We start from the raw sequence: 25,589 nt of genomic DNA on the forward strand, positions 1-25,589 counted from the left end.
TGGGAACACAGCTCCTGTCCAAAGTATAGTATCTTTTCTTTTTTTTTTTTTTTTTGAGATGAAGTCTCACTCTGTAGCCCAGGCTAGAGCGCAGTGGCACGCTTGGCACGATCTCAGCTCACCGCAACCTCCACCTCTCGGGTTCAAGCAATTCTTCTGCCTCAGCCTCCCAAGTAGCTGGGATTACAGGCGCCTGCCACCACACCTGGCTAATTTTTGTATTTATAGTAGAGACGAGGTTTCACCATGTTGGCCAGGCTGGTCTCGAACTGCTGACCTTGTGATCCGCCCACTTCGGCCTCCCAAAGTGCTGGGATTACAGGTGTGAGCCACCGCGCCCAACCAATATCTTTTTTTTTTTTAGAGAGAATTTCATTCTTGTCACCTAGGCTGGAGTGCAACGGTGCAGTCTTGGCTTACTACAACCTCCGCCTCCCAGGTTCAAGCGATTCTCCTGCCTCAGCCTCCAGAGTAGCTGGGATTATAGGCATGTGCCACCACGTCTGGCTAATTTTGTGTTTTTAGTAGAGACGGGCTTTTACCATGTTGGTCAGGCTGACCTCGAACTCCTGACCTCAGGTGATCTGCCTGCCTCGGCCTCCCAAAGTGCTGGGATTACAGGCATGAGCCACCACGCCCGGCCCCAAAGTATAATATCTTAAATCTTTAAGCTATCCTAAAATGCAAGCAAGGTGGGCCTACTCCATACACCAACCTACAAGGGGTGACTGACTCTCTCGCAATATGTCATCACACTTGATAGCATTTGAAAAGAGGAATGTTAAGGACGTACCTTTGATTCTTCTTTCCCACCAAGGTCACAAAACATGTCGGTGTCAACTAATTCAACCCAGTGGTGGAAGGTGGAAGAGGAATAAAGACCAACTGAAACTAAATTCTTTCACATTTCTCTTTTCCTTCCCTGGCCAAAAGAAACTTAAGACCACTACCAGTAAGATAAAACTGTAAACATTCTTTTTTTTTTTTTTATTAAGAAAGCATGCAAAAAAACAATGACAACAACTTGTGAGACCATATACCCCCTTCTCAGGATGCAGCAATGCAAAGCATTATGGGTGGTGGCACAAAGGACTCACCAAACCGGAAACATGAGGAGCAGGGACTGAGGAGAGAAAGGTTGGGATGGGTAGATCTATACCAAATAATTACTCCTTTTGTCCCTCTCCTCCACTTTCTCTCTTATTTCCTCTTATAGGCAGTGAGCTTCTGCAGTTTTGCACACATCACCCAGTACAACAATAATGACTACACTTTGTGTCCAGCAATGCTAGACCAACAAGAAAAAGTAGTATTCTTTTCATTTCATGAAGGGGAGGGGAAACTGAGGCCCAAAGGGAGTTAGGTTTGCTCTGTGCCATGTAGCAAGACTGGGCTTGGTGGAAGGGAGCTGGAATCTCAGGAGGCCTAATGGCCAATCTCCAGTCCCAGACCCAAACTTCAGCTACCCTGGCTGCACACCAGAATTCTTCATGAGACTAGTTTGCAGAAGACACAGGTGAACAAGGGGCACTTGCATGTATGATCCTGCCCTTGCAAATCCTGTATGGATCTGAACAGGAAAAGGGTTTAGAAAAGAGAAGTGATCATTTACAAATGGGGCATATTGAGGAGAACTGACGGGAAGTTCTGTGTAGGACACACCCTGACTGGAAGGAATAAGGAAGGAAAAGATGCCTAAAGTAGGGACGCTGGGCAAAGGCATTTTGCCATCCTCTAAGAGCAATTCTCCTTTCCCCAGCGGGAAATATTACGTCATACTTCAACCCCACTAAGTGCCCTCCAACATCATGGGAGATTCAAGCCACTCACACCCCCATTTCTTTCTTAGGAAGGCTTCAAAGAAATAAAGTGCTCTTTAGTTAACTGCCCTATCTTGCCCCTTTACTTCAGCCTCACTGGACTTCTTCAATAAACTCTCATATATAACCCCCTTCCAAAAAAAGGAAAGGGGTGAATGAAAGAAAAAAGCAGGAGAGTAGAAAGCCAAATCTCTTGGAAATTATGGGTAAATAAAATAATAGGCATGAAAAGCAGAAATCACCAAGAAAGTGGCCTTGTCTATTCCATACATTTTGTCCCACAGCTTTTCAGCAAGTGAAATAAGGACAGAAGTAAAATTGTTCTTCCCTCTCGTAACTAAAATTCAACAATTAACATTAAATATACACTGAATACTTTGCAACAGTAAGTCATGGCCACCCCTTGTAAAAGAGATGAGTTAGCTCTATACCTTTTTCTGGGGGTCCCCCTTGGCCCTCACTGAACTCTTGCCTCTAGATTATGTACTCTCCTCCACCAATCTCCTTCACCCCTCAAAGCCTACTTGCAAAAGCTTCAGCCAGATGATCTGGATTCCAAGAGAAGCATCTGCCTATGTATTTAAAGAACTAAAATATTCCCTATCCATTTCTTTGCCAGCTCCCTTTTCCTCTCCCAATCCTCCTACCACCATCACTAAAGGTTTGGTTCTGCTATGAGAGGTGGGAATGAGATTCCCATCATGTCTTAGGACACAACGAAACTCAGAGTGATAATGGGTTCCTTTTTCTTTCCTGAGAATCCCAGAAAATGGGGGAAGAAAAAAGATGGGTGGAAGATTTGGGCGAACAATTAAAGGAGGACAAACTAATATTTGCTGAATGGGAAAAAGGGATGGGAAGGTAATTCGTAAATGCAAATAAGAGCCACAGTTAATTTTCAGAGAAAATTATGTTTAAAAAGCCAAAATAGTTAAGTTGGAATCATCTCCAAGAAGCTAAAACTAGGCTGAATAGTTGTCCTCATGCCCTACCATAGAAGCAGAGTTTGGGCTAAAACCAATCCTATCTTCTTAGAGAATGGGCTCGAAACAAGCCAATGGACCCTGATGTAACATGGCAGTGTACACTCAGTTTCACACTGACTTATACTCCATCCCTTCCAATGGTCTCCAATTCCACTAGGATTTTATTGTCACCCTCCTGCACCACCATCATCACTTTTACCCTTGATAGGAAATGCAGACTGGCAGAAGTAAGGATTGAAGGTATAAAGGGACAAGGAAGACCTCAGAGGACAGAATTAGCACCATTTTAAAACCTCCAAATTTTTGGCTGCCAAGTAATGTTTCAGCCCCTTTCTACTTGGTAACGTGGCCTCTCCAGTCCTGGCCTGAAACTGACGGGAACAAAAAACAATTTAGGGCCAAAAAGTAGGATTAGCATTGAGTTTCTCCAAGAGAAAGGTAAACTGGAGTCTAAAACCTTTCTCTGTAGCTATCATGGCTTCATCTTCCAGCCTGATGATTTTAAATTAGCAAAAGGTGGACATGATCCATGATGTAGGGACAGGAGACTATGGACAGTATATAACCAATAATAATAATAATAATATAAGAATAATAATAAAAGAACTAGGAAAAAACAGGAAGGAAGAGAGAAGAATGAGGCAGGAAAGAGGGGGTTATCTTCGGCAGCATCTTGCAGTGGCTTCTCTGACAGAGAAAGAACAAAAAGAGGATATATGTCTATATACAGACAGCGGGGAAGGGACGGGCTGGGGTTGCTCTTTCCCCACTGCCAGACTTCACCACGTGGCCCTGGGCTGATGTCCACACTCTGTGATGCACTAAGTGATCAAGTCCCAGTCGAAGTCATCAGGGATCTCCTCATTGGCACCAGGAGGTGGCACTGGTGGCCGAGGGACCATATGGTGTGCTGTTAGAAAGAAAGAAAGAGAGTAAAAGGAGTGGATGGGAAGCTGTTCCCTCAATTTAGAAGGACTGTGCTCAGCCCCAGCTAACACCATGAAGAAGGCCTTGTGAAGCTATCGCCCTTATCAGCTGGAGTTAATTTCGGTTGCAGGTCACCATTTCAGTGAGGTCTCAGGAAATAAACTAGAGTAAATTACATTCCACAACAATTAAATATTATGCTGCCGTTAAAAATTATACTTCGGACGCCAGGCACAGTTGCTCACACCTGTTATCCCAGCACTTTGGGAGGCCAAGGCAGGCGGATCATGAGGTCAGGAGTTCGAGACCAGCCTGGCCAACATGGAGAAACCCCATCTCTACTAAAAATACAAAAAATTAGCCAGGTGTGGTGGCATGTGCCTGTAGTCCCAGCTACTCGGGAGGCTGAAGCAGGAGAATGGCGTGAACCTGGGAGGTGGAGGTTGCAGTGAGCCAAGACTGTGCCATTGCTCTGTCGCCTGGGCAACAGAGCAAGACTCCGTCTCAAAAAAAAAAAAAAAGTTATACTTCTGAAAACATACGATAATGATAAAATAACATACAGAAGATGATATCATATGGCTGGGCACGGTGGCTCATGCCTATAATCCCAGCACTTTAAGAGGCCGAGATGGGTGGATCACTTGAGGTCAGGAGTTCTAGACCAGACTGGCCAACATGGTGAAACTCTGTCTCTACTAAAAAATAAAAATTAGCCAGGCACAGTGGTGGGTGCCTGTAATCCCAGCTGCTCGGGTGGCTGAGGCTCAAGAATCACTTGAACCTGGGAGGCGGAGGTTGCAGTGAGCCAGGATCACACCATTGCCTACTGCCCTCCAGCCTGGGCAACAGAACAAGACTCTGACTCAAACAAACAAACAGAAGATAATATCACATGAAATAGCAGTAGAGAAATCTGTATTTATATTATATGGACAAAGAACAGAGAGAGTCAGAGCTCACCCCCAAATTGAAAACACGTGTGGTTAGGCAGAATAACAGTGATTTTTCTATATGTGTCTAAATGTGAAGGATCTGTTCATTTTGTTCTGTCTATGGCAATTTAGTGTCTCCCTGCCCCACCCCCACTATCAGAGATAGTTCAATCCCAGACCCCTGATTCTAGAGATCAGGTGACAGGAAAGCAGACATGGGCACAAAGCAAGTATGTGTGGATAACAAATTCATTTTATTTGCCTGAGCGCATCTTCCATCTAGATTCCAAAGCCACACATAAATGTTGCACATAGCTATCTTTTGCTTATATGTATGCTTTCACTTCCTTTTACTATTGCAGTTGCTAATTTTAAAGTACATCTAGCCGGGGGCAGTGGATCATGCCTGTAATCCCAGCAGTTTGGGAGGCAGAGGCGGGCGGATCACTTGTGGTCAGGAGTTCAAGACAAGCCTGGCCAACATGGCAAAACCCTATCTCTACTAAAAATACAAAAATTAGCCAGGCATGGTGGTGTGGGTCTGTAGTCCCAGCTACTTGAGAGGCTCAAGCAGGAGAATCATTTCAACCCAGGAGGTGGAGGTTGTAGGGAGCTGAGATCGCACCACTGTACTCCAGCCTGGGCAACAGAGCGAGACTCTGTCAAAAAGAAAAGAAAAGGGGAAGGGAAGGGAAGGGGAAAGGAAGGGGAAGGGAAGGGAAGGAAGGAAAGGGGAAGGGAAGGGGAAGGGGAAGGGAAGGGAAGGAAAGGGGAAGGGAAGGGAAGGGAAAGGGAAGGGAAGGAAAGGGGAAGGGAAGGGAAGGGAAGGGAAGGGGAAGGGAAGGGGAAGGAAGGCAAAGGGGAAAGGAAGGAGAAGGGGAAGGGGAGGGGGAGGGGAGGGGGAGGGAAAGGGGGGAGGGGGGAGGGGAAAGGGGAGGGGGAGGGGGAGGGGAGGGGAGGGGAGGGGAAGGGGAGGGGGAGGGGAAGGGGAAGGGAAGGGAAGGGAAGGGAAGGGGAAAGGAAGGGGAAGGAAAGGGAAAGGGAAAGGGAAAGGGAAAGGGAAAGGGAAGGGAAAAGGAAGGGGAAGGGGAAAGAAGGGGAAAGGAAGGGGAAGGGAAGGGAAGGAAGGGAAGGGAAGGGAAGGGAAGGGAAAGGGAAGGGAAGGGAAGGGAAGGAAGGGAAAGGGAAAGGGAAGGGAAGGGAAGGGAAGGGAAGGGAAGGGGAAAGGGAAGGGAAGGGAAGGGAAGGGAAGGGGAAGGGAAGGGAAGGGGAAAGGGAAGGGAAGGGGAAAGGGAAGGGAAGGGGAAAGGGAAGGGAAGGGGAAAGGGAAGGGAAGGGGAAAGGGAAGGGAAGGGGAAAGGGAAGGGAAGGGGAAAGGGAAGGGAAGGGAAGGGAAGAAGGGAAGGGAAGGGAAGGGAAAGGGAAGGGACATCTGTCTTCGTTAGTCTCCCCTGACATATACCTCCTTAGCAGGTAGCCCATCCTCCAGCCTTGGGAATTATAAAGGCTCATTCCCTCCAGTGAGACGCAGGCAAAAATGCACAGAATGCCAGCTCAGAGTCAAAGGAAAGCAAAACAACTCATCAGAGTGCAACAGTTTTGAAACAAGCTTCCTAGCTCTTACCTGGGCGACTGTATCCTGCTGAGTCCTGGGTGGGGATTGGGTACATTGGTGATGGGCCAGGGTAGAGGTGGGGAGCTTGTGGGTGCCCATAAGAGTTCACTGCCAAAGCAAGACAAGAGTTACGTGAGTGGGGGGGGAGGGGGTTACTGTACTCAACAAAGCAGGGAAGAAAAAAATATACCCTTGCTCCCATCCTCCTTCTCTCTTCCCTGCCCTGTTCTGTAGCTCCTGCAGGCAAGAAGGCTTTCTGCAGAAGCTGTCAGTCCTCACCACTGAGGGTAAAAAGAAATGGATAGTACAATTGTGAAATAGGAAAGATATAAGGATGAAAAATATAAAAACACAGGGCCAGGTATGGTGGCTCATGCCTGTAATCCCAACACTTTGGGCAGCCGAGGTGGACAGATCCCTTGAGTCCAAGAGTTTGAAGATAGCCTAGGCGACATGGTGAAATCCCAGCTATATACAAAATACAAAAAAAAAATTAGCTGGGCATGGTGGTACACACCTGTAGTCCCAGCTACTCAGGAGGCTGAAGTGGGAGGATCACCTGAGCTCCAGGGGGTCAAGGTTGCAGTAAGCTGTGATCACACCACTGCACTCCAGAGCCTGGGCGACAGAGCGAGACCCCATCTCAAAAAAAAAAAGAAAAAAGCAAAAAACAGGAACATAATCATGACATCTCTCTCATTTCACTAGTTTGAACATCATGTAAGTATAGAACCACCATTTCATCTGGTATCACCCAGGCGGTAGGGATTACTGAGACGCAAATTTAAAATAGAGCCTTTCTCTAACAAATCTCCTCCCTTTTCTTAAGTAATTCTGATCTTCCAAACTGAGGTCTAAAAAGGAATCATACAGTCTATTTCTTTTGCATTTTTCAGTTTAGGACTTCACTGATTCAACAGGTATTCAGTCAACTGATAAACTAGTTCCACTGCTCAATTTGGGTCACTGCCCCATAAAATCCTGTCTCTCAGTTCTCTTTTGCCTTTCTCCTATGCTTCCTTTTCAACATACTCTCCACCTCCATGGCAACTGGCTTGGTGCAGTACCTTGGCTCATAGCTGACTCCTGTTTGCCACTGGTGAGGGCACAGGAGTCAGCAATACGGGCAGGGGCTGGTGGGCGGTGGGTACCCCCTTGAGGGGGCACGTGACCAGTCTGAGTAAGGAAGTGGTTGAGGGAGTCACACAGATTGGCAATGTGATGCTGGTCGAGGGTCCAGTTCTTCTGCTCTGCCTGTCGTAGACTCTCCATCAGTTCTACAAAGAGGGAAGCGAGCAATGCAAATCTTGCAGAGGTAGGAAGCCCCTAACAGACCCAGCCCTATCTCACTGTTCCAAACACACCATCAATCACCCCCACTGATAACAGGCACTAACAATAACAATTTACATCTTTCAGAGCTCTGCATTTTCAAACTCTCATTCTATTTGATCCCTTACCAAATTCTTATAATTTCCATCTTACTGATGAGTAAGATAAACTTTCAATGTGACTGAGTGACTCAGCCAAGGTCACACTGTCAGTAAGTGGTGACAAAACTACAAAATAGTGGTCCACGGCTTCTAAATTCCTGAGGGCCTTCTCCCTCCCAAAGACAGAATGGACTAGGATTATTCACTGCCACATTTTCAGTTACGACAAGATTAATTTGAGTTAATTTGAAAGTAATGTAAATATTATCCATCTTGTGTAAAAAGAAAGAAAAACAATTAAATCCTCAATTCTGCAACTTCATTTAACCACCCCCTTCCGGTTCCAGTTTCTACTGGGTTTTCCCTTACAGTGTATCCCTCTCTTCCTTCATTCTTTGATCACTAACCTGAGAATTGTGACTGCTCAATGCTGGACCAATTGAGCCGATTCACCATCTTGAAGCTTTCCTTTAAAGAGTCAATATTAGAGCACCAGTCAGAAGGAAAGGCTGTAAAGAGGAGGGGAAAGTGGATAATAAGATAGAGTGAAGTGTAAGACAGCAGTCAACTGATACCAGGCTGACTACATGCAAGATTCTTGCATCTATACAGATTATCAGTTGCACTTCCAAGTTTTGGACTCTCCCTCCCTGGGGGTTTAGGACTGGAAAAGCTAGCTATGCTTTAAGTACAGCCAGGCTCATAGTCAGGAGAATATGTAAAACAATCTCAATTGATCCAAGGATTCTATAAGACAGAGCTCTAAGTAGTAACTTTGTTCAGATTAGCTCACATGAAGGAGCGAAGCCTAAAAGACCCATCATTAACTTCCTAACTAACTGCACCTCCAGGCTGGAGTTAGGACAAGGACATCACCCCACCCTCCTCTAGATCACTCTGCACCCTCCTTACTCACCAAAGCCAGTGTTGTTGATGGGAGCCTGGCCTTGTGCCTGTGGCTGTGGAGGTGGTGGCTGCTGGGCAGGGTGGGAGTGGGGATGGTGCTGATGAGGGTGGTAGCCTCCATGCTGCAGCGGGGGTGGATGCATGGCCATTACAGGGGGAGGCCCATAGCCTTCCGCCCCAGCTTGCTTTCCCCCTGGTGGGGTACAACCATCCGGGCTTGGGGTGTGCAGTGGAGGAGCACCCCCTACAGCGGAGGGGCCCTGGGCAGGTGCCTGCTGCTGCTGTGGCTGGGACTGCTGGGGAGGTGGCTGTGGCGGCTGCTGCTGCTGCTGCTGTTGAGGTGGCGGTGGCTGCTGCTGCTGATACATGTAGTAGTTGTTCGAGGGTGGGATGTCCCCCAGGAGAGAAGAAAAGCCTGCAGGTGGGGAGGAAGCAGGCAAGTGACTTAAGCAATGCATTTTTCACAAAATGGGATTTTCCCTGGGTTGAGATGGGAAGCCTCAGATCAAAACTGTGGAGTTAAAAGGGTAAGAACATTCTAGGGCAGCAAAGATCCCTGTGGCCCTCCTGGCAGGTACAAGAGACAGGAAGACACTGAGGTTAGAGGAGGGCCCTGACAGTGTGGAGACCACTGAAATCTTACTAAAAAGGTCAGTGTATAGCGTTTAATGCTAGTTTTTAGGCATTTGGCTGAAGGCCTGAAATCACAGTTTCCCAGCAGGTGAACTTTAAAAAGGAAACCATCCCTGGTCATCTAGTGTTTAGGGAAAAAAAAAAAAAAGTTAATCAGAAAGAAAACAAAGCCATCAGTTATCTACTATCTCCTCTTCTTTCTTTTTTTTTTGAGATGGAGTTTCGCTCTTGTTGTCCAGGCTGGAGTGCAATGGTGCGATCTCGGCTCACTGCAACCTCCGCCTCCCAGGTTCAAGCAATTCTCCTGCCTCAGCCTCCCGAGTAGCTGAGACTACAGGTGGGTACCACCACGACCGGCTAATTTTGTATTTTTAGTAGAGACCAGGTTTCTCCATGTTGAGGTTGGTCTCGAACTCCTGACTTCAGGTGATCCGCCCACCTTGGCCTCCCAAAGTGCTGGGATTACAGGCATGAGATACCGTGACCGGCCCCTTATTTTCTCTACACTCTGCCACTGCCATGTCATTCCTGTATCCTCTGTAAACAAATGTAGCTTGGGTAAGGAGCAGAGATAGGATGGAGTTATTTCTCAAGCAGACTAGGCCAGGAAGAACAAAAGTCTGAGGCTAGAGGCTTTTGGTCACAATAAAACTTGAGTGAACTCTAGGCTGTCCTCACCCAATCTAATTTTTTACTTTATTTCTGATAGTTTCTCATGTTCCCACCTCCAATCAACCAACCACCTGAGTTGGATTCATTTCTTGAGCAAATGCTACAGTCTTGGACACAACTCTAGGAACTGATCCCCTGGGATATACAAGAAGAAATTCATGAAAATTAATATAAGTTTTCCAAAAAGTGACTCCTAACCAGTTTTTATCATTCCATTCAGCCCCTGCTGCCAACATAGGGCCACTGCACAGAACGAGAAGGTCTAATGCCTCACCTGAAATCAACTTCACCACTGTCTCTAAGTTATTTAAAAAACAAACACACAGATATTGCAGAGGGCCAAACCAGATGTTCTCTCAATGGGCCTCCCAACAAAAACTTTAAGTCATTCTCACATGATAATCAGGAAAATGTGCACAGACAAGATACCAGCTGATATTAAGGATGTATTATCAATTATGTTAGGAATGATAATGTCATGGTAGATAACCAGAAGAAAGTCATCATTTAGGGATGTATATCAAAGTTGTATTTATGAGTGGAATGACATGGTATATGTGAATTCCATTAAATTACTCCAATCTTTAGAAGGCTTAGTGGTAAACAAAACAAGCCTAAAATACTGATAACTGTTAAAGTTGGGTGATGGAACACAGGGGTTTATTATATTTTTCTCCACACTTTTGCATCTGTTTGCAATTTTTCACAATAAAAGTAACATAAATATAAATACACTAAAAAGAAACTGTTCTCACAATGAAACACAGGGATTCTTCGCGAGAGGGTACTGCTGCTGCCCCCTCGTGGTCATCCTCCAAATGACTCGCTTGCAGCCCTAAAATCACTGCCCTTAGTCCTGGAAGGGGCAATCCTCCAACTCACTTTCTGAAACTATTAACCTAGCTTGCCTCCTGAAACAGCTGTATTTGCACAAGGATGAGCTCACTTGACTCCAAACAGTTTTAGTTCATGAGATATTTCCTCTGGGTAGTGATACCTCTCTTCGTGTTAAAAATAAGAAATATGGGTCAGGCGCAGTGGCTCACGCCTGTAATCCCAGCACTTTGGGAGGCTGAGGTAAGTGGATCACCTGAGGTCAGGAGTTCAAGAGCAGCCTGGCCAACGTGGTGAAACCCCGTCTCTACTAAAAAATATAAAAATTAGCCAGGCGTGGTGGCAGGAGCCTGTAATCCCAGCTAATTGGGAGGCTGAGACAGAAGAATTGCTTGAACTTGGGAGGCGGAGGTTGCAGTGAGCCGAGGTCGCGACACTGCTCTCTAGCCTGACAAACAAAGAGCGAAACTCTGCCTCAAAAAAATAAAGAAAGAAATATGGCCGGGCACGGTGGCTCACACCTGTAATCCCAGCACTTTGGAAGGCCGAGGCGGGTGGATCACTTGAGGCCAGGAGTTCGAGACCAGCCCAGCCAACGTGGTGAAACCCTGTCTCTACTAAAAATACAAAACTTAAGTCAGGCACAGTGACTCACGTCTGTAATCCCGACACTTCGGGAGGCTGAGGCAGGCGGATCACCTGAGGTCAGGAGTTCAAGACCAGCCCGGCCAACATGGTGAAACCCTGTCTCTACTAAAAGTACAAAAATTAGCTGGGTGTGGCAGCGTGCGCCTGTAGTCCAAGCTACTCGGGAGGCTGAGGCAGGAGAATTGCTTGAACCCGGGAGGCGGAGGTTGCAGTGAGCCGAGATTGCGCCACTACACACCAGCCTGGGTGACAAGAGCGAGACTCCGTCTCAAAAAAAAACAAAAATAAAAATACAAAAATTAGCCAAGCGTGGTAGCACGTGCCTGTACTGCCAGCTACTTGAGAAGTTGAGATGACAGAATCGCTTGAACCCGTGAGGCGGAGGTTGCAGTGAGCCGAGATCGCACCACTGCACTCCAGCTTGGACGACAGAGTGAGACCCTGTCTCAAAAAAATAAATAAATAAAAAAAAAGGGAAAAAAGAAAATGTCACCCCACTTGTTCAACAAGATAAAAAAGTCTCCATGCACCCATCCCAACTCCAGACTCACCATGCTGAGAGGAGGAAGAGGACTTCTCCAGCATGGACTTATAGAGGTTGCGGAAGGACCAGCTTAGATCCTGAAAGTTGATCTCTGAGTAGGAGAATTTAAAGTCATGGTTGGTGTTATAGAGGGGAGGGGGACCCTCAGCACTTTCTCGGCCTGAAGCCCCTGCTGCCACTGCTCCACCATCCACAGATCCTGTGCCCTGCAAAAACAGGTAAGAAATTCCTGATCAGTGTCCCAGCTGAGGGACCAATAAAACCCTTCAATGGTCACCAGGCTCTCCTGTCTGTCCTCTTCATCCTCGCCTAGCTCTTCAATGACCCAGCATCATTTTCTCCTTCTTTTCTCATTTGTTCTTATCTTGAATCTACCCTCTTTCTCTCAACAGTCTCCATTTCTTCTTTTCTTTGTTTGTTTCTGAGGCAGGGTCTGGCTCTGTCACCCAGGCTGGAGTGTGGTGGCGTGATCTCACCTTACAGCAACCTCCACCTCCCCGGTTCAAGTGATTCTCATGCCTCAGCCTCCCGAGTAGGAGGAACTATAGGCGTATGCCACCACGCCCAGCTAATTTTGTATTTTTAGTAGAGATGGGGTTTTGGCATGTTGGATAGGCGGGTCTCAAGCTCCTGGACTCATGTGATCCGCCTGCCTCGACCTCCCAAAGTGCTGAGATTACAGGCATGAGTCACCGTGCCTAGCTTTTTTTTCCTAATGTTTCTCAAAGTTTGGCTATGCCTTTCTATTTCTCTATCTTTATATTTCCCTCTTTTGCTTTCCCCTTCTTTCTCAATTTATCTGCCTCATATATCACAGATACTCAATACATAATTCTGAATAAACAGGGAGACATCTGAATCTATTCACCACCCATCCCATGACCCCTGCCGTATCTGCTTCCTACCTGGCTGTAGCTAGCAATAGATGTGGAGCTCTGAAGTGACATCTGTGGATTCCCCTCAGGAGGCAGTGAGGCTTCTCCACTCCCTGGAACGCCTCCCCGTGGGCTCTTGCTTGCCTCCTGTTCTGGTGAGTCTTGGGACAGCTGAGGGTTGTGAAGAAAAAGAAATCTATAAGCAGAGACACAACATCCTCCCAAGACCCATGGTTTCCCCTCGGCTGTATTCCTTCCACCTCTGCCTCTGGAAGCACTGAACATCCACAAGAGGAGGTGGAAGGAGCAGCTGGCTCAGATATGGCATCTCCTCATGAGCTGGGAACTTACATCATCATCTGGAGGGTGTCTTCTCTTTCGGGAAATGTCAGGGCAGGTGTCAATTGTCCAGTAGGAACCCTGGAAGGAGATCCCATTCCCACAGAAAACAAAATTGTTACATTCAGAACCTCCCAGGGTTCTGGGTATTAATGAAGAGCAAACTGTCCTAGAAACTCACGGAGTATGCCAGAGGGAATCCTGTGGTCCACACACAGGCCTCGATTGTTCTGGAGGGACAGAACAATGGCATCTAGCTCAAAGAGCTGGAGATGTCCAGACACAGCCTCTCCCTTTCCTTCTGACCTGAGGCTAAACTTGCTTGGACTTTAGCATCCACATCTGTCAAATGGAGAGAATGATCCATCCCTTCTCTTTTATGGGGGAAACACCAGGGACTTTTGTATAGAGATGTTTGTACAAAGGTTATTAAGTCTACCTTTTACATCTAGGAAAAAAGAGTGCCACACAAAAAAGGGGGAGCATGAAAGTCAACTTTACCGTAAGTATTTCTATTTTTTAAAAGAAAAGATTTCAGTCTTTTTTTTTTTGAGATGGAGTTTCACTCTTGTTGCCCAGGCTGGAGTGCAATGGCGCAATCTCAGCTCACTGCAACCTCTGCCTCCCAGGTTCAAGCAATTCTCCTGCCTCAGCCTCCCGAGTAGCTGAGATTACAGGCATGCACCACCACGCCCGGCTAATTTTTTGTATTTTTAGTACAGACGGGGTTTCGCCGTGTTCACTAGGCTGGTTTGAACTCCTGACCTCAGTTGATCCGCCCGCCTCAGCCTCCTAAAGTGTTGGGATTACAGGCATTAGCCAATGCGCCCGGCCTCACAGTCTTTCTTAGTCACCCATTCTACTGGGGGCCCACAAGCTTGACAACCAAGCTTCCTCTGAGAAAAAATAAAGATGCTTCTCTAATTAGCATGATTTCCTCTTCTGGCTAAGTAAAGCAGCCACAGGACTCTGGACTGTCAACTACTTCACTCTCCTTCCTGCTCCTCCTTTCAATGCTTACAGTAGTATCTTACCTTCCCAGGGTCATCCCGAGGTCTGGGCACCTTCCGGAAACACTTGTTGAGAGAAAGGTTGTGCCGTATTGAATTCTGGAGATGCAGAGAAGCAAGTTAGGCCTGAGCATTATGCAGAGCAGAAAATTTGCCAATAGAACACAGAGGGACACACAAAAAAACGTAATACACCATGGAGTTGAAGTATCAGGGTAAGCTTAGTACCTCTTAACTACACTGATGAAGGGAATTATGCATCAAATAGCAATAGCAATGAGATAAGAAAAATGCAGAGATTAAACTGATGGGAGGGAATGGCTATAAATTTGATTACTAATGCTTCTGAAAAACTGATTATATAGTTTTTCAGTCTCTCCAGCCAAGTGACAAGTATATAAATGCCTCACAATCACATCTGCCCAGTTCCTCAATCTACCCGACTGATAGCAAAAGAACAATGTTTTAAAACTTTTTATACAAATTATGAGTGAAAGAAAAACACAGATCACCTTCATTTTCTCAATAGCCCATAGAATGTTCACATTTGGAGGAAAGAAATGCTGTATAAGTGTGTTGGGGTTGGGCGTGGGGGCTCACGCCTATAATCCCAACACTTTGGGAGGCCGAGGTGTGCTGATCACCTAAGGTCAGGAGTTCGAGACCAGCCTAGCCGACATGGTGAAACCCCATCTCTGCTAAAAATACAAAAAATTAGCCGGGCGTGGTGGCACATGCCTGTAATCCCAGCTACTCAGGAGGCTGAGACAAGAGAATCGCTTGAACCCAGGAGGCAGAGATGGCAGTGAGCCCAGATTGTGCCACTGCACTCCAGCCTAGACAACAAGAGCGAAACTCTGTCTCAAAAAAAAAAAAAAAAATGTGTGTGCTGGGTGGTATTGGATTGGGGGTTATGGTAGCTAGCAGGGACATATTTACAAAGGGAAAGCTCAATGGGCCAGGCACAATGGCTCACGCCTGTAATTCCAGCATCTTGGGAGGCCAAGATGGGAGGATCACTTGAGTCTAGGAACCTGAGGCCAGCCTGGGCAACACAGTGAGACCTCATTTCTACAACATAAAAAAAAGTTCCTGTGCATGGTGGTGCATGCCTGTAGTCCCAGCTACTCAGGAGGCTGAGGTGGGAGGATTGCTTGAGCCCAGGTTCAAGCTGCAGTGAGCTGTGATTGTACCACTACAATCCAGCCTGGGTGACAGAGCAAGACCCTGTCTTAAAAAAAAAAAAAAAAAAAAAAAAAAAGAGGCCGGGTACAGTGGCTCACACCTATAATCCCAGCACTTTGGGAGACCGAGGCAGGAGGTGGATCATTTGAGGTCAAGAGTTTGAGACCAGCCCAGCCAACATGGTGAAACCCCGTCTCTACTAAAAATACAAAAAAAATTAGCTGGTTGCAGTGGCAGGTGCCTGTAATCCCAGCTACTAGGGAGGCTGAGGCAGGAGAATCCCTTGAACCTGGGAGGCAGAGGTTGCAGTGAGCCGAGATTGTGCCACTGCACTCTAGCCTGGGAGACAGAGCAAGACTCTGTCTCAAAAAAAAAAAAAAAAAAAAAAAAGAGGCCAGGTGCAGTGGCTCACACCTGTAATCCCAGCCAGCACTTTGGGAGGCCGAGGTGGGTGGATCATTTGAGGTCAGGAGTTCAAGACCAGCCTGGCCAACATGGTGAAACCCCATCTCTACTAAAAATACAAAAATTAGCCAGGCAGCAGTGGCGCGCACCTGTAATCCCAGCTACTCGGGAGGCTGAGGCAGGAGAATCGCTTGCACCTGGGAGGCAGAGGTTATGGTGAGCCAATATCACACCACTAAACTCCAGTCTGGGGACAGTGAGACCCTGTCCCCCACCCCCGCAAAAAAAAAAAAAAGAAAAAGAAAAGAAAAGAAAGCTGAGTGCTTTCAATAGTCTCCAACTCACTACATGGTTTGTATGTCAACTGGGGGTTTATAGAGTGAGAGAACTACATATTAAGTTCCCATTCCTACTCAACAATTGACAAATGAGCTACTGCTCCAAAAAATTGAGCATATCAGCCTTCCTTCTTTGCTTGGGAGAGGAGCCCCTTCTTTCTTCATCTCCAGCCAAACAACTTAACTTCTCATTACTTGCTTGGTAGCCAGCTGTTGGTAAAGAACCTAATTATATTTTTCTTGGAATGCAACTTTTCAAAAGATGATGACTGTGCAATGGAGTTATGGAAATCTGATGCTCTAGATTAGACTCCTACCTCTAGGTAGGAAGGAGTGATGCCATGCCTTGCACAGTGACTTGAACATCGTAGAATGGCAATAAACATTTGTGAAATGAATGAATATCCTCTCTGAGGGATCAGAAGACAAGAGGATGTGGGCCGGGTGCAGTGGCTCATGCCTGTAATCTCAGCACTTTGGGAGGCTGAGGCGGGTGGATCATGAAATCTGGAGTTCAAGACCAGCCTGGCCAACATGGCGAAACCCTGTCTCTACTAAAAATACAAAAAACCAGCTGGGCACGGTGGCGGGCACCTGTAATCCCAGCTACTCAGGAAGCTGAGGCAGGAAAATCGCTTGAACCTGGAAGGTAGAGGTTGCAGTGAGCCGAGATCATGCCATTGCACTCCAGCCCGGGCGACAGTGTGAGACTCTGTCTCAAAAAAAAAGATAAGAGGGTGTGATGAGCAACAGCATCCTGCCATCCCCATCACTACACTTAATGGCTTGGAGTTTCCCTAATATACCTTATAAAAGTTGTTCAACTCTGAAAAAAAGTAGAGGGCAGAACATACGAGATTTTAAGTTTTCACATCTCTGAGACAAACCAGAGTAAACTGAACAGGTTACAGGAAGAAACAAAACCTTTTTCTCTAAAAAGGCTGTTGAAGGCTAAACCTAAGCCAAGATTATAGAAGCATTCCCACCTTCCAACCAATGCCAGCATTCTTGTAATAGGGGAAGTTATCACAGATCCAGCGGTAAATCTCGCTGAGGGTCATCTTCTTGGCTGGAGAGGAGTTGATGGCATAGGTGATGAGAGTGGCATAGCTGTACCGTGGCTTGCCGTCCTGGTGAACTGCTGCCTCATCTTTGCTCAGGGTGGCATTAGGATCTGTGGGTGAGCCTGGTGAACACTTGCGGCTGCTCCCGGGAGGCCCAGCCTGGGAGGCACTTCCAAGCTTCTCAATGGTAGCACGGAGGGTCAGCTGGGGGAGCCAGTCTATGGAGGTGAGGCTACTCTCTAGGTCAGAAGCCATAGTACTTCTGGGTTCTGCAGAGAAGAAGACAGAGAGGAGACGAAAATACTAGGGGAAAGTAATACTCAAATCCTTTTGTTTGAGGGAAGTAGAGTTTCTTCCTACTCTCATTCCCATAAGACACCCATGGCATGGCCTTCCACCAGGTGTTCCCAGAATCCCCAAGCAGATCTATCTACCAGATGATGGACTGCTAGTTACCCTACATCTGATTGCGGAGCAAGGCCAAGAGGCCTCTCCATGTAGGACTAAAAGACATCAAACTTCACACCAAATTGAGCTATTTCCTCAATTCACCTTACTTATAGCCCTACAACATAGTATTTTTAAACTATGTAGGAATGAGTTTGAAAAAAGAAAAACCCCACTTAGATAGCAGGTAAAATTAAAGTCCATTCTCCAATCATGTGACACCTGTTATATTTTCATACAACATCCACAGATGGACGGCATGAACGCACATATAAAGTCTACCTAAATACAAACATACACAGATGAAGCACACACCAACACTTTTAAAGATGTTTCCTACTAGATATATTATGAGCACTTGCCCTTTTTATCCCACACACGTGCACCTGAGGCATATTAGATATATCCCAGGCATAAATTATATATGACAACCAGCAGACAGACACATAAACAGTGAAGCACATACACAGAGATCACAATTACATATACAGCATACATTACCACCAGAGCACAAAGTCACACACAGAAGCAACACATCCTGAGTACACAGCTGCGCTCACACTTTTTAAGCTACCCCTTGCATGCTCCCGCCCACAGACACCAACACCAGGAAGAAGTCATCCACAAGGACCTCCCACCTCTCAGCCTGCTGGGCTTCACCGAGCCAGGGAGACACCCAGCTGTGTGCCTACCGGTAACAATCAGATAGCCTGGCTAAAAATAGCCACTCTGGGGCTCGGAGCTGGCTCCCCTTCTCCGCCCTCCTCCTCCCTCCTTCCTTCCCAGCCAGGCAGGCACACTCGCTGCACCTCCATGCAAACTCCTGGAGCTGCCAGACCGCCTACGCCTGATGTTTGCACGCCCTGCTGCCACCCACACTCCCTGGGCGCCCTTGCCAGCAGAGAGGTATAGCTACAGTGACATGTTGCTGAGGGAAGGTGAAGAACGATGGGTGATATCTGTATTGCAGGGTCTAGAAAGGCTGGCAGGAACCACTAGGTAGCCATTTGGCACTCCCCTAGAGCTGATGCCAGCAACCCCCTAAGCACTTGCTGCCTAACAGGTTTGTGCCTGCACAGCCGCCAGATTCCAGCTAACACTGTCTTCCTCAGTCCCACCAGGGCATTTCTCCTGAGAAGCCAGGACTAGATTGCCTCAAAGTTCAGAATCCTGAACAGAAAAGTATGATGTAAGTGATCTCTAAATCCACAGCCAGATACATGCACAAGCGTATCCATAAAATACAACAGATCCACACGCTTTGCAGGCCAAAGCTCAACAGCAGATAGGACCATGTCCCCCTCTCTCCTGACCCCAACACATCTTTCAGGGTCTCAGCTCCCTCTTCTATCCTAGGTAGTGATTCTTCTGCCCTTGACCCTTAAGCCTTTCTCCTAGGGGTCAGCATTCTCACTTACTCCCCTCTCCCCAAGGTCCCACCCACGCAGATGGCAATCTGCAGGTGTGCACAAGTACCCAGCCCTGTGCTCCTAACCAGCAACACACTCACTCCACAAGGCTGAAGGAAACACCTTAGTGCCTCAGGAGCCGGGGCAGCAAGAGACCCAACTGGAACCCAAGAATTGTTTGACAGGAGAAAAGCGGCGGAGGGACGGGGGATGGCATGTTTATAAATAGCGTCATGAAGGGTTTCCCCTTTATCCTTAGCTTCTCTCCCACTATCCTCCTCTTCATCCCACTACCACCTTGCCCTAACCATGGAAACTTGGAAACTAATAGGAACACTTAATCATTCCAGGAACCTCACACCTTCCAAAACTACTAAGTCAAAACACCCCAGTCCCTGGGCTATAGCAGATCACATATATACTTGTATACTTGTAGCAGAATCACAGTCTTGTAGCTGGGTCATCCGAGCTGAAGAGTGGCATGCCAATGAGCAGGTTTCCAATGACCAGGGTCCTCCTGGGTCCTCCCCAGATGGGGAGGTCCCTAAAGTAGTTCTGCGCTATTCCCTATTTATCTCCTTCTAAAGATCCCTAGGAAATTTCATCTTAAGAGCACAGAGGCCTTCAGTTGATGTTCATTTGAAACAACTTTTCCAACACTGGACAGGGGCATGAGAGTGGATTTAAAGTGTTTAGAGGGCTTACAGAAGAACCCATTTGGCACATGCCAATCACAGTGAGCTCCTGAAAGGGAAGCACTCTCAGCCTTTTGCAAGTTGTTCTACGCCCTTGCCTACCCTTACCCCAGCACCAGGTTAGGACACTGAGGTTAAATTTAACCTTTCTCCAGCCCCCTTCCAGTCAGCCCTCCAAATACAGCCCCCAGCACTCAAAATATATTCAAATCTCACCAGCTACAAGCAGCTTGTAGCATCTGATCCTTTTGATCTTTCAGCACCGTTCTCCTTTGACCCATCCCACTTCCTCACCCTCTTCACTTCTCCATTTGTGAAGGGCAGCCCAGCATGTAGAGCCTCGGAGACTGAGGTTCCTTGGTTCTATTCCAAATCCTCCTGGACTGTCCCTAACCCCCTAACCATCCCTTGCCTCTCTGATGAAGTGTTTTTTTTTTTTTTTTGGAGGCCAAGCCTTGCTCTTTGGCCGAGGCTAGAGTACAGTGGCGCGATCTCAGCTCACTGCAACCTCCATCTCCTAGGTTCAAGCGATTTTCCTTTCTCAGACTCCCTAGTAGCTGGGATTATAGGCACGCGCCACCACGCCCGGCTAATTTTTGTATTTTTAGTAGAGGTGGGGTTTCACCATGTTGGCCTGGCTGGTCTTGAACTCCTCACCTCAGGTGATCTACCCGTCTCGGTCTCCCAAAGTGCTGGGATTACAGGTGTCAGCCACCATGCCTGGCCCCCGGTGAAGTCTTGATGCCTCAGTTTTCCCCTTCAATAAAGGAGATGAACCCATAAACCCTGCCAAAGCATCGTCCCTGGAGCGAAGTGAATGAAACTTAATGAGCTCGTGGCTGCCACACATTCCACGCTCCCCAAAATAATGGCACGAGGCTAATGTTCAGGGCTATTAATAGAAAGGCAAACAAGAGGTACTTCCATTTCTCAGTCCAACCAACCTAGTTACCCAGACCTCTCTCTCCAGGTGGGCCTTGTGCCACGGGGCTTGGGCAGAACCTGAGTCAGGCCACATTCTTCTCTGTGTGCTGGAAGACTGAAAGGAAATACCCAGAGAAGCTGGGAAAGGCAGCCAAAGGGCAGGCTCCATCACATCCACACGACGTCTAATGAAGACTACAGAACTGGGAGAAAGGCAGGGAAAAACAGACACATAGACATTCTGGGAGTGAAAGACCGATCCTGGATGAAACATGTAAGATCCACAGTAACAGGCTCAGTTTTCTTCCCATTTTATCTGAAAGGCCACTACTTGTTCTAATGCCAATGTCAGGTAATAAGGTGTGATAACTTCCTGCCCCATACAGAATGCCAGAACAAAGAGCACAGCGGCAAGGTGTAGCACGTGAGTTAGGCTGCCTGAGTTTCAATCCCAGCTCCACTATTTTGATTGTTGTAAGGATTACCTTGAGTTAATATTTTTAGAGCACTTAGTAAGTGCTAAATAAGTGTAGCTATTGTTTTTAAATGGGGAAAAAAGAGAATACTAGAAATTAAAAATTAGCAAACTGACAGACTATAGAGATAGGAGTGGAAGCAGCAAGCCTGCAGTGGTTTGCATTACAAAGCCTGCACTGCGTCTGCAATGGTTTTCAGGATGTCAGAATCTCAAACTTTTCCTTTGGAGATAATATCACCCAGTACTGGCTAATGCTAGGATCAGGAAGACTCCAAGGATGAAGCAATGAGGAACTATCATCTCTTATCTTCCAGGGGGAACTAGTTGTAGTCATAAGACATGGTCTGGGAAAGCACACTCTCTAAACCACAGTTAATCCCACTCAGTAGCCACCTGCTTCTAACTGATTCCAGAGAAGCAAGCAGGGTTAGGGAACTCAGTCCAAGCAGGGCCAATTAAACTGCGTGGCGGTGGTGTACTGGGAGATGCTGTGATATAGTTCACCCTGAGCCATTCAGGCAGGTGCAGGCCAGCATCTGGTGAAGCACTTTATAAGAAACAGGCTGCTGTTAACCAGCGTGGCCTCTTTTGTAAAAGGTGGGGGAGTTCTGGAGTTAGAAGTCAAGGATCCTCATCCTTCTGAGACCAGAGGTATCCACAATGAAGCTCTCTTATTAGTCCTAGAAGAAATTATCCCAACCTGAGACTGGGCTGCCCTGCTGCTTAAAGGACTGTCCTGTAGACTGTCACGAGGGCTCCCACTGACTGGGGGGGAGGCCAAGCCCTTCCCCTCAGGTGTGCATCCTTACCACCACCTATCCATGTCCTTGTACAGAGGCACCTGCTTCTAGGGGCCCACCAGAAACATACAATTCTAGGTAACTGGAGTATAGTCTGAAAAGCACATAAGTACCTGTCTCCACACACATACCCACTTGAAACAGAGAGAGCCACACTCACCTGAATTAAGAAGTATATACATGTTGTCCTACAGCACAGCCACACAAACCTGTGCCCTATCTCACATACCACCAGTAGCTGCCAGGACAAGTGAATGTGCTCATGAACTTAGGTACACCTCACCCATGCCCCAGAGAGAGGAGGAAATATGAAAGGCCAGGTCAGATGAAGACTCCTTCACCACTTGTCCTTGCTGTGAGACAGAAGATAAGGTATCTGCTAATGGCGAGGCAGGAAAGCAAACAGCAGCTAGTGACCTCTCCTAAAAACAGCCTAGGTTTCAGGGAAGGATTTCCTGGAACCCTTTTCCTGCCTTTTCTGAAGATTCTGGACTTTGATAATTCCCTAGCTTATGAAGGAAGACTTTCACACAAGGTTCCGGGGACTCAGAACTGAACAAGAAACAGGAAGGGAGAGGATGAGACTATTAGGTACTTTTCTGGAAGGAAACTTTATATACTCCTCAGAAGTGAAATCTCTCCAGTGGTCAACTTGTTTAGCTGGAAGTCTGGACAGAAGCGGAGCAGCAGCCCTCCTCCCTTCGTATCCAGGATCTGATTTTTCCTGAAGAATTGTGAGCAAAAAACAGGAGTCGAGAAGGGGACTGGGGCAGTGGTACAGGGCCAGCATCAAGGAAGCACTTCAACCCATGAGTTGGCATTCCCCTGCACACTTTCTTCTCGCCTCAGAACATGTGGGATTCCCATTTTCCCTTTGGATTTTATGGGCAGCTAGGAATGCAAATGTCAGGAGAGGAGGCCTCTTGGTATCTGAGATACGATGAGCAGGAACAGATTGCTTTTCTTGTCAAGGGAGCGGTAAGTGCAGTAAGCTGGAGGGAACACCTCTGGTGAACACTAAGCTGACCGCGGCATGCCCTGGGCAAGGCCAGGACCCCAGATGCCACCGTGATTTTCATGACAGCCCACTCTCCAGGTGAAAAGGCCCACGGGTGAAGGGTGGTATGGGAGTCTTACCACTGGTTAGGTTGTGTAAATCACTGCTACACAGTATGCATGTTCTCAAAATGCAGCCGTTTTCTGATAACCCTTTTCCTCAGCATGAAAACATCCACTTCCCCAAGGGACCTAAAATGAATCCCATCCCTTTAGTCCCCAAACACAAAGAAACCCATTTCTCAGAGCTTCTGCAGCAAGATGTGGGTTCAAATCCAGGAGCTGCCTTGGCTCACAGTTCCCATTGGATTTTCTGAGTCACCGCTGTATCTTCCCTGGTAGTGAAACCCACGATCCACCAGCTCAACCCCCTACACCCACTAGTGCCAGACAATGACAGAGAGAAGATGAAAGAAAGCACTAACCTGTCTCCAAGGTTCCTCCGGCAAAGGGAGGGAACCACCTGGTGCTGGAGTTTGGGGTTGGAGGGATTCCCCTCTTCAGAGGCAGGTGATGGCTCTCATCCTCAGTGGCTCTTCCTGTGCTTGGCTGAGCCTCCCAAGTTGGTGAGGGGAACTGGGTCCCCTGAGGATGAGGAGTCAAGGGCGGAGGAGGGGGAGGGGGAGGAGAAGGAGGTCCTACTTGGGGAAGGTGGCACACCCCCCACACCCTGCTTGTCACCCTGGGGAGGAGGGGAGGAGCCTCTCCCAACCAGGAGTTGTCTCCTCCCCCTTGGGGGAGTTCCCCTCCCCCCCAAACTGGATCTTTCTGAGGTGGAGGGCTCTTTCCGTCTGCTGGAGATATGAGCGGAGGAGGTCTACCCCGTTCCACTGTCTAGGCACGAGGAAGTTGAGGGGAGGTCTTCCCCTCTCCAGAAGGCTGAAAGCCGATTCCTCTTCTTTCCCTGGAGTGGCTTCTGAACGTAAGGACTCCTGTCCCCTGTGAATACTGGTGGGCCGAGGGTGCCTACTCCATAGGCACAGCCCCGTCTCTCTTTGCCTCGAAAGTCCTCAACTGTTGAGAGTGTGTGTTTGGAGGGGCGGGGGCGCGCTAGGGTGGTCTCACTCTGCTTCCCTACGGAAAGCTCCCTTCTTTCCACTTCTGGGGGTCTCCTCCCCGGCCAGTACAGGGGTCTTCCTCGCCTCTAGGCAGGAGAGAGGCGTCCCCTCCAGGGGTCTCTTCTTTCCCTCATCCGAGTGCTCAGGGTCTTTTCTCTCCAACAGGGGGAGAGGTTGCTCGCGTCCCCGCTCCCGCCTCCGCTCCCGGGGTGCCCCAGAGGGTGGGGCTTTCGTACTCCCGGCTCTCCCTGAGCTGGCCTGGGCAGCACGGTCCGGGAGGCCGCGGCTCGAGACTCCGGTCCCTGCTACTGTGGCGGCAGCACCTCCTCTAGGGCCGTCCTGTCCGGTCCGCTCCCTTCGGCGCGTGGGGCTCCCCGCGCTGCCACCGCTCGGGCTCCGACCAGTCCGGGCTCCCGGGGAGCCAGAAGGCGGACGGACAGTGTCAGGGCTCGGCGCGGGCTCGGGCTCGGCTCGGCTCCGCTGCAGGCCCCGGCTCCTCCCCGGCCTCCGCGCCGCGCTCCGCGCCCCTCCCTCTCCCCCGCCCGCCGGCCGCTGCCGCCACCGCCTCCCGGCGCGGGTTAAGGAGGAGCCGGGCGACGCCGTGCCGCGGGCGGCGCCGAGCCGCGAGCCGCGCTGCCCGGTGTGCGCTCCGCCTGGAGAGCCACGGCCGCTCTCACGCCGGCGAGGGGTCTCGCCGCCCTCGCCCACCTGCGGCCGCGTGGCTCCGGGAGCTCGCCGTCTACCCGGGATGACAACTCACTGCTCCCCGTCGGGAGATTCCCTCGTGCGCACCGTATACCGTCAATTCCAGCTGACACCCCAACTCTGGCGTTTCATTCTGTTAAACTCCGTATACAGATGAACAGCCCCAGCTTTCTCAGGACTGTCTTTGATGGGCTTCTCTTTCCCTCGAGATGATTTATAAAGGGTCATGAGCATTGAGGTGAAGATTGGGGTGAAGTTTATATGTTACCCTTATATCATCCTGGAATTCAGTAAATGCTCCTTGATTGGGTGGATACATGATAAATGAGCGTGTAACCGTGAAATAAACATCAGAAGATCTGGGTCCTGTTCCTTGTTCCAGCTTCGTAAACTTGTGCATGGCCCTTGTTCTCTGCAATCTTGCTCAGCGAAGAAGGGACCTTGATACTCGGCCTGCTTACCCTTTACAGTTGTCACATCCTGGAGTCATATTATTCTGCTGCAAATTCTTATATATTTCACACTCTGGCTTTTTTTTTTTTTTTTTTTCTGAGACGGAGTTTCACTCTTATTGCCCAGGCTGGAGTGCAATGGCACGATCTCGGCCCACTGCAACCTACGCCTCCCGGGTTCAAGCGATTCTCCAGCCTCAGCCTCCCTAGTAGCTGGGATTACAGGTGCGCGCCACCACGCCCAGCTAATTTTTGTATTTTTAGTAGAGATGGGGTTTCACCATGTTGGCCCGGCTGGTCTCGAACTCCTGACCTCGTGATCCGCCTTCCTCGGCCTCCCAAAGTGCTGGGATTACAGGCGTGAGCCACCGCGCCTGGCCCATACTCCAGCTTTTT

General features: G+C 48.3%; 1 protein-coding gene across 1 annotated transcript; it reads right to left on the bottom strand.

Moving 5' to 3' along the window:
- Positions 1-958: 958 nt before the first annotated feature.
- On the bottom strand, positions 959-24,547 carry FOXJ2 (forkhead box J2). The gene is made up of 11 exons (XM_003265437.4): positions 23,404-24,547; positions 17,092-17,438; positions 14,202-14,276; positions 13,180-13,248; positions 12,859-12,999; positions 11,961-12,159; positions 8,633-9,037; positions 8,124-8,225; positions 7,351-7,560; positions 6,293-6,391; positions 959-3,716 (listed from the first exon to the last, which is right to left on the bottom strand). The coding sequence occupies exons 2-11, from the start codon at positions 17,422-17,424 to the stop codon at positions 3,628-3,630; spliced, it is 1,722 nt and encodes a 573-aa protein (XP_003265485.3). The 5' UTR covers positions 17,425-17,438; positions 23,404-24,547; the 3' UTR covers positions 959-3,627.
- Between the last annotated feature and the right edge of the window lie 1,042 nt (positions 24,548-25,589).

The sequence above is a fragment of the Nomascus leucogenys genome, chromosome 23 (genome assembly GCF_006542625.1).
Source record: "Nomascus leucogenys isolate Asia chromosome 23, Asia_NLE_v1, whole genome shotgun sequence".
NCBI classification, from domain to species: domain Eukaryota; kingdom Metazoa; phylum Chordata; class Mammalia; order Primates; family Hylobatidae; genus Nomascus; species Nomascus leucogenys.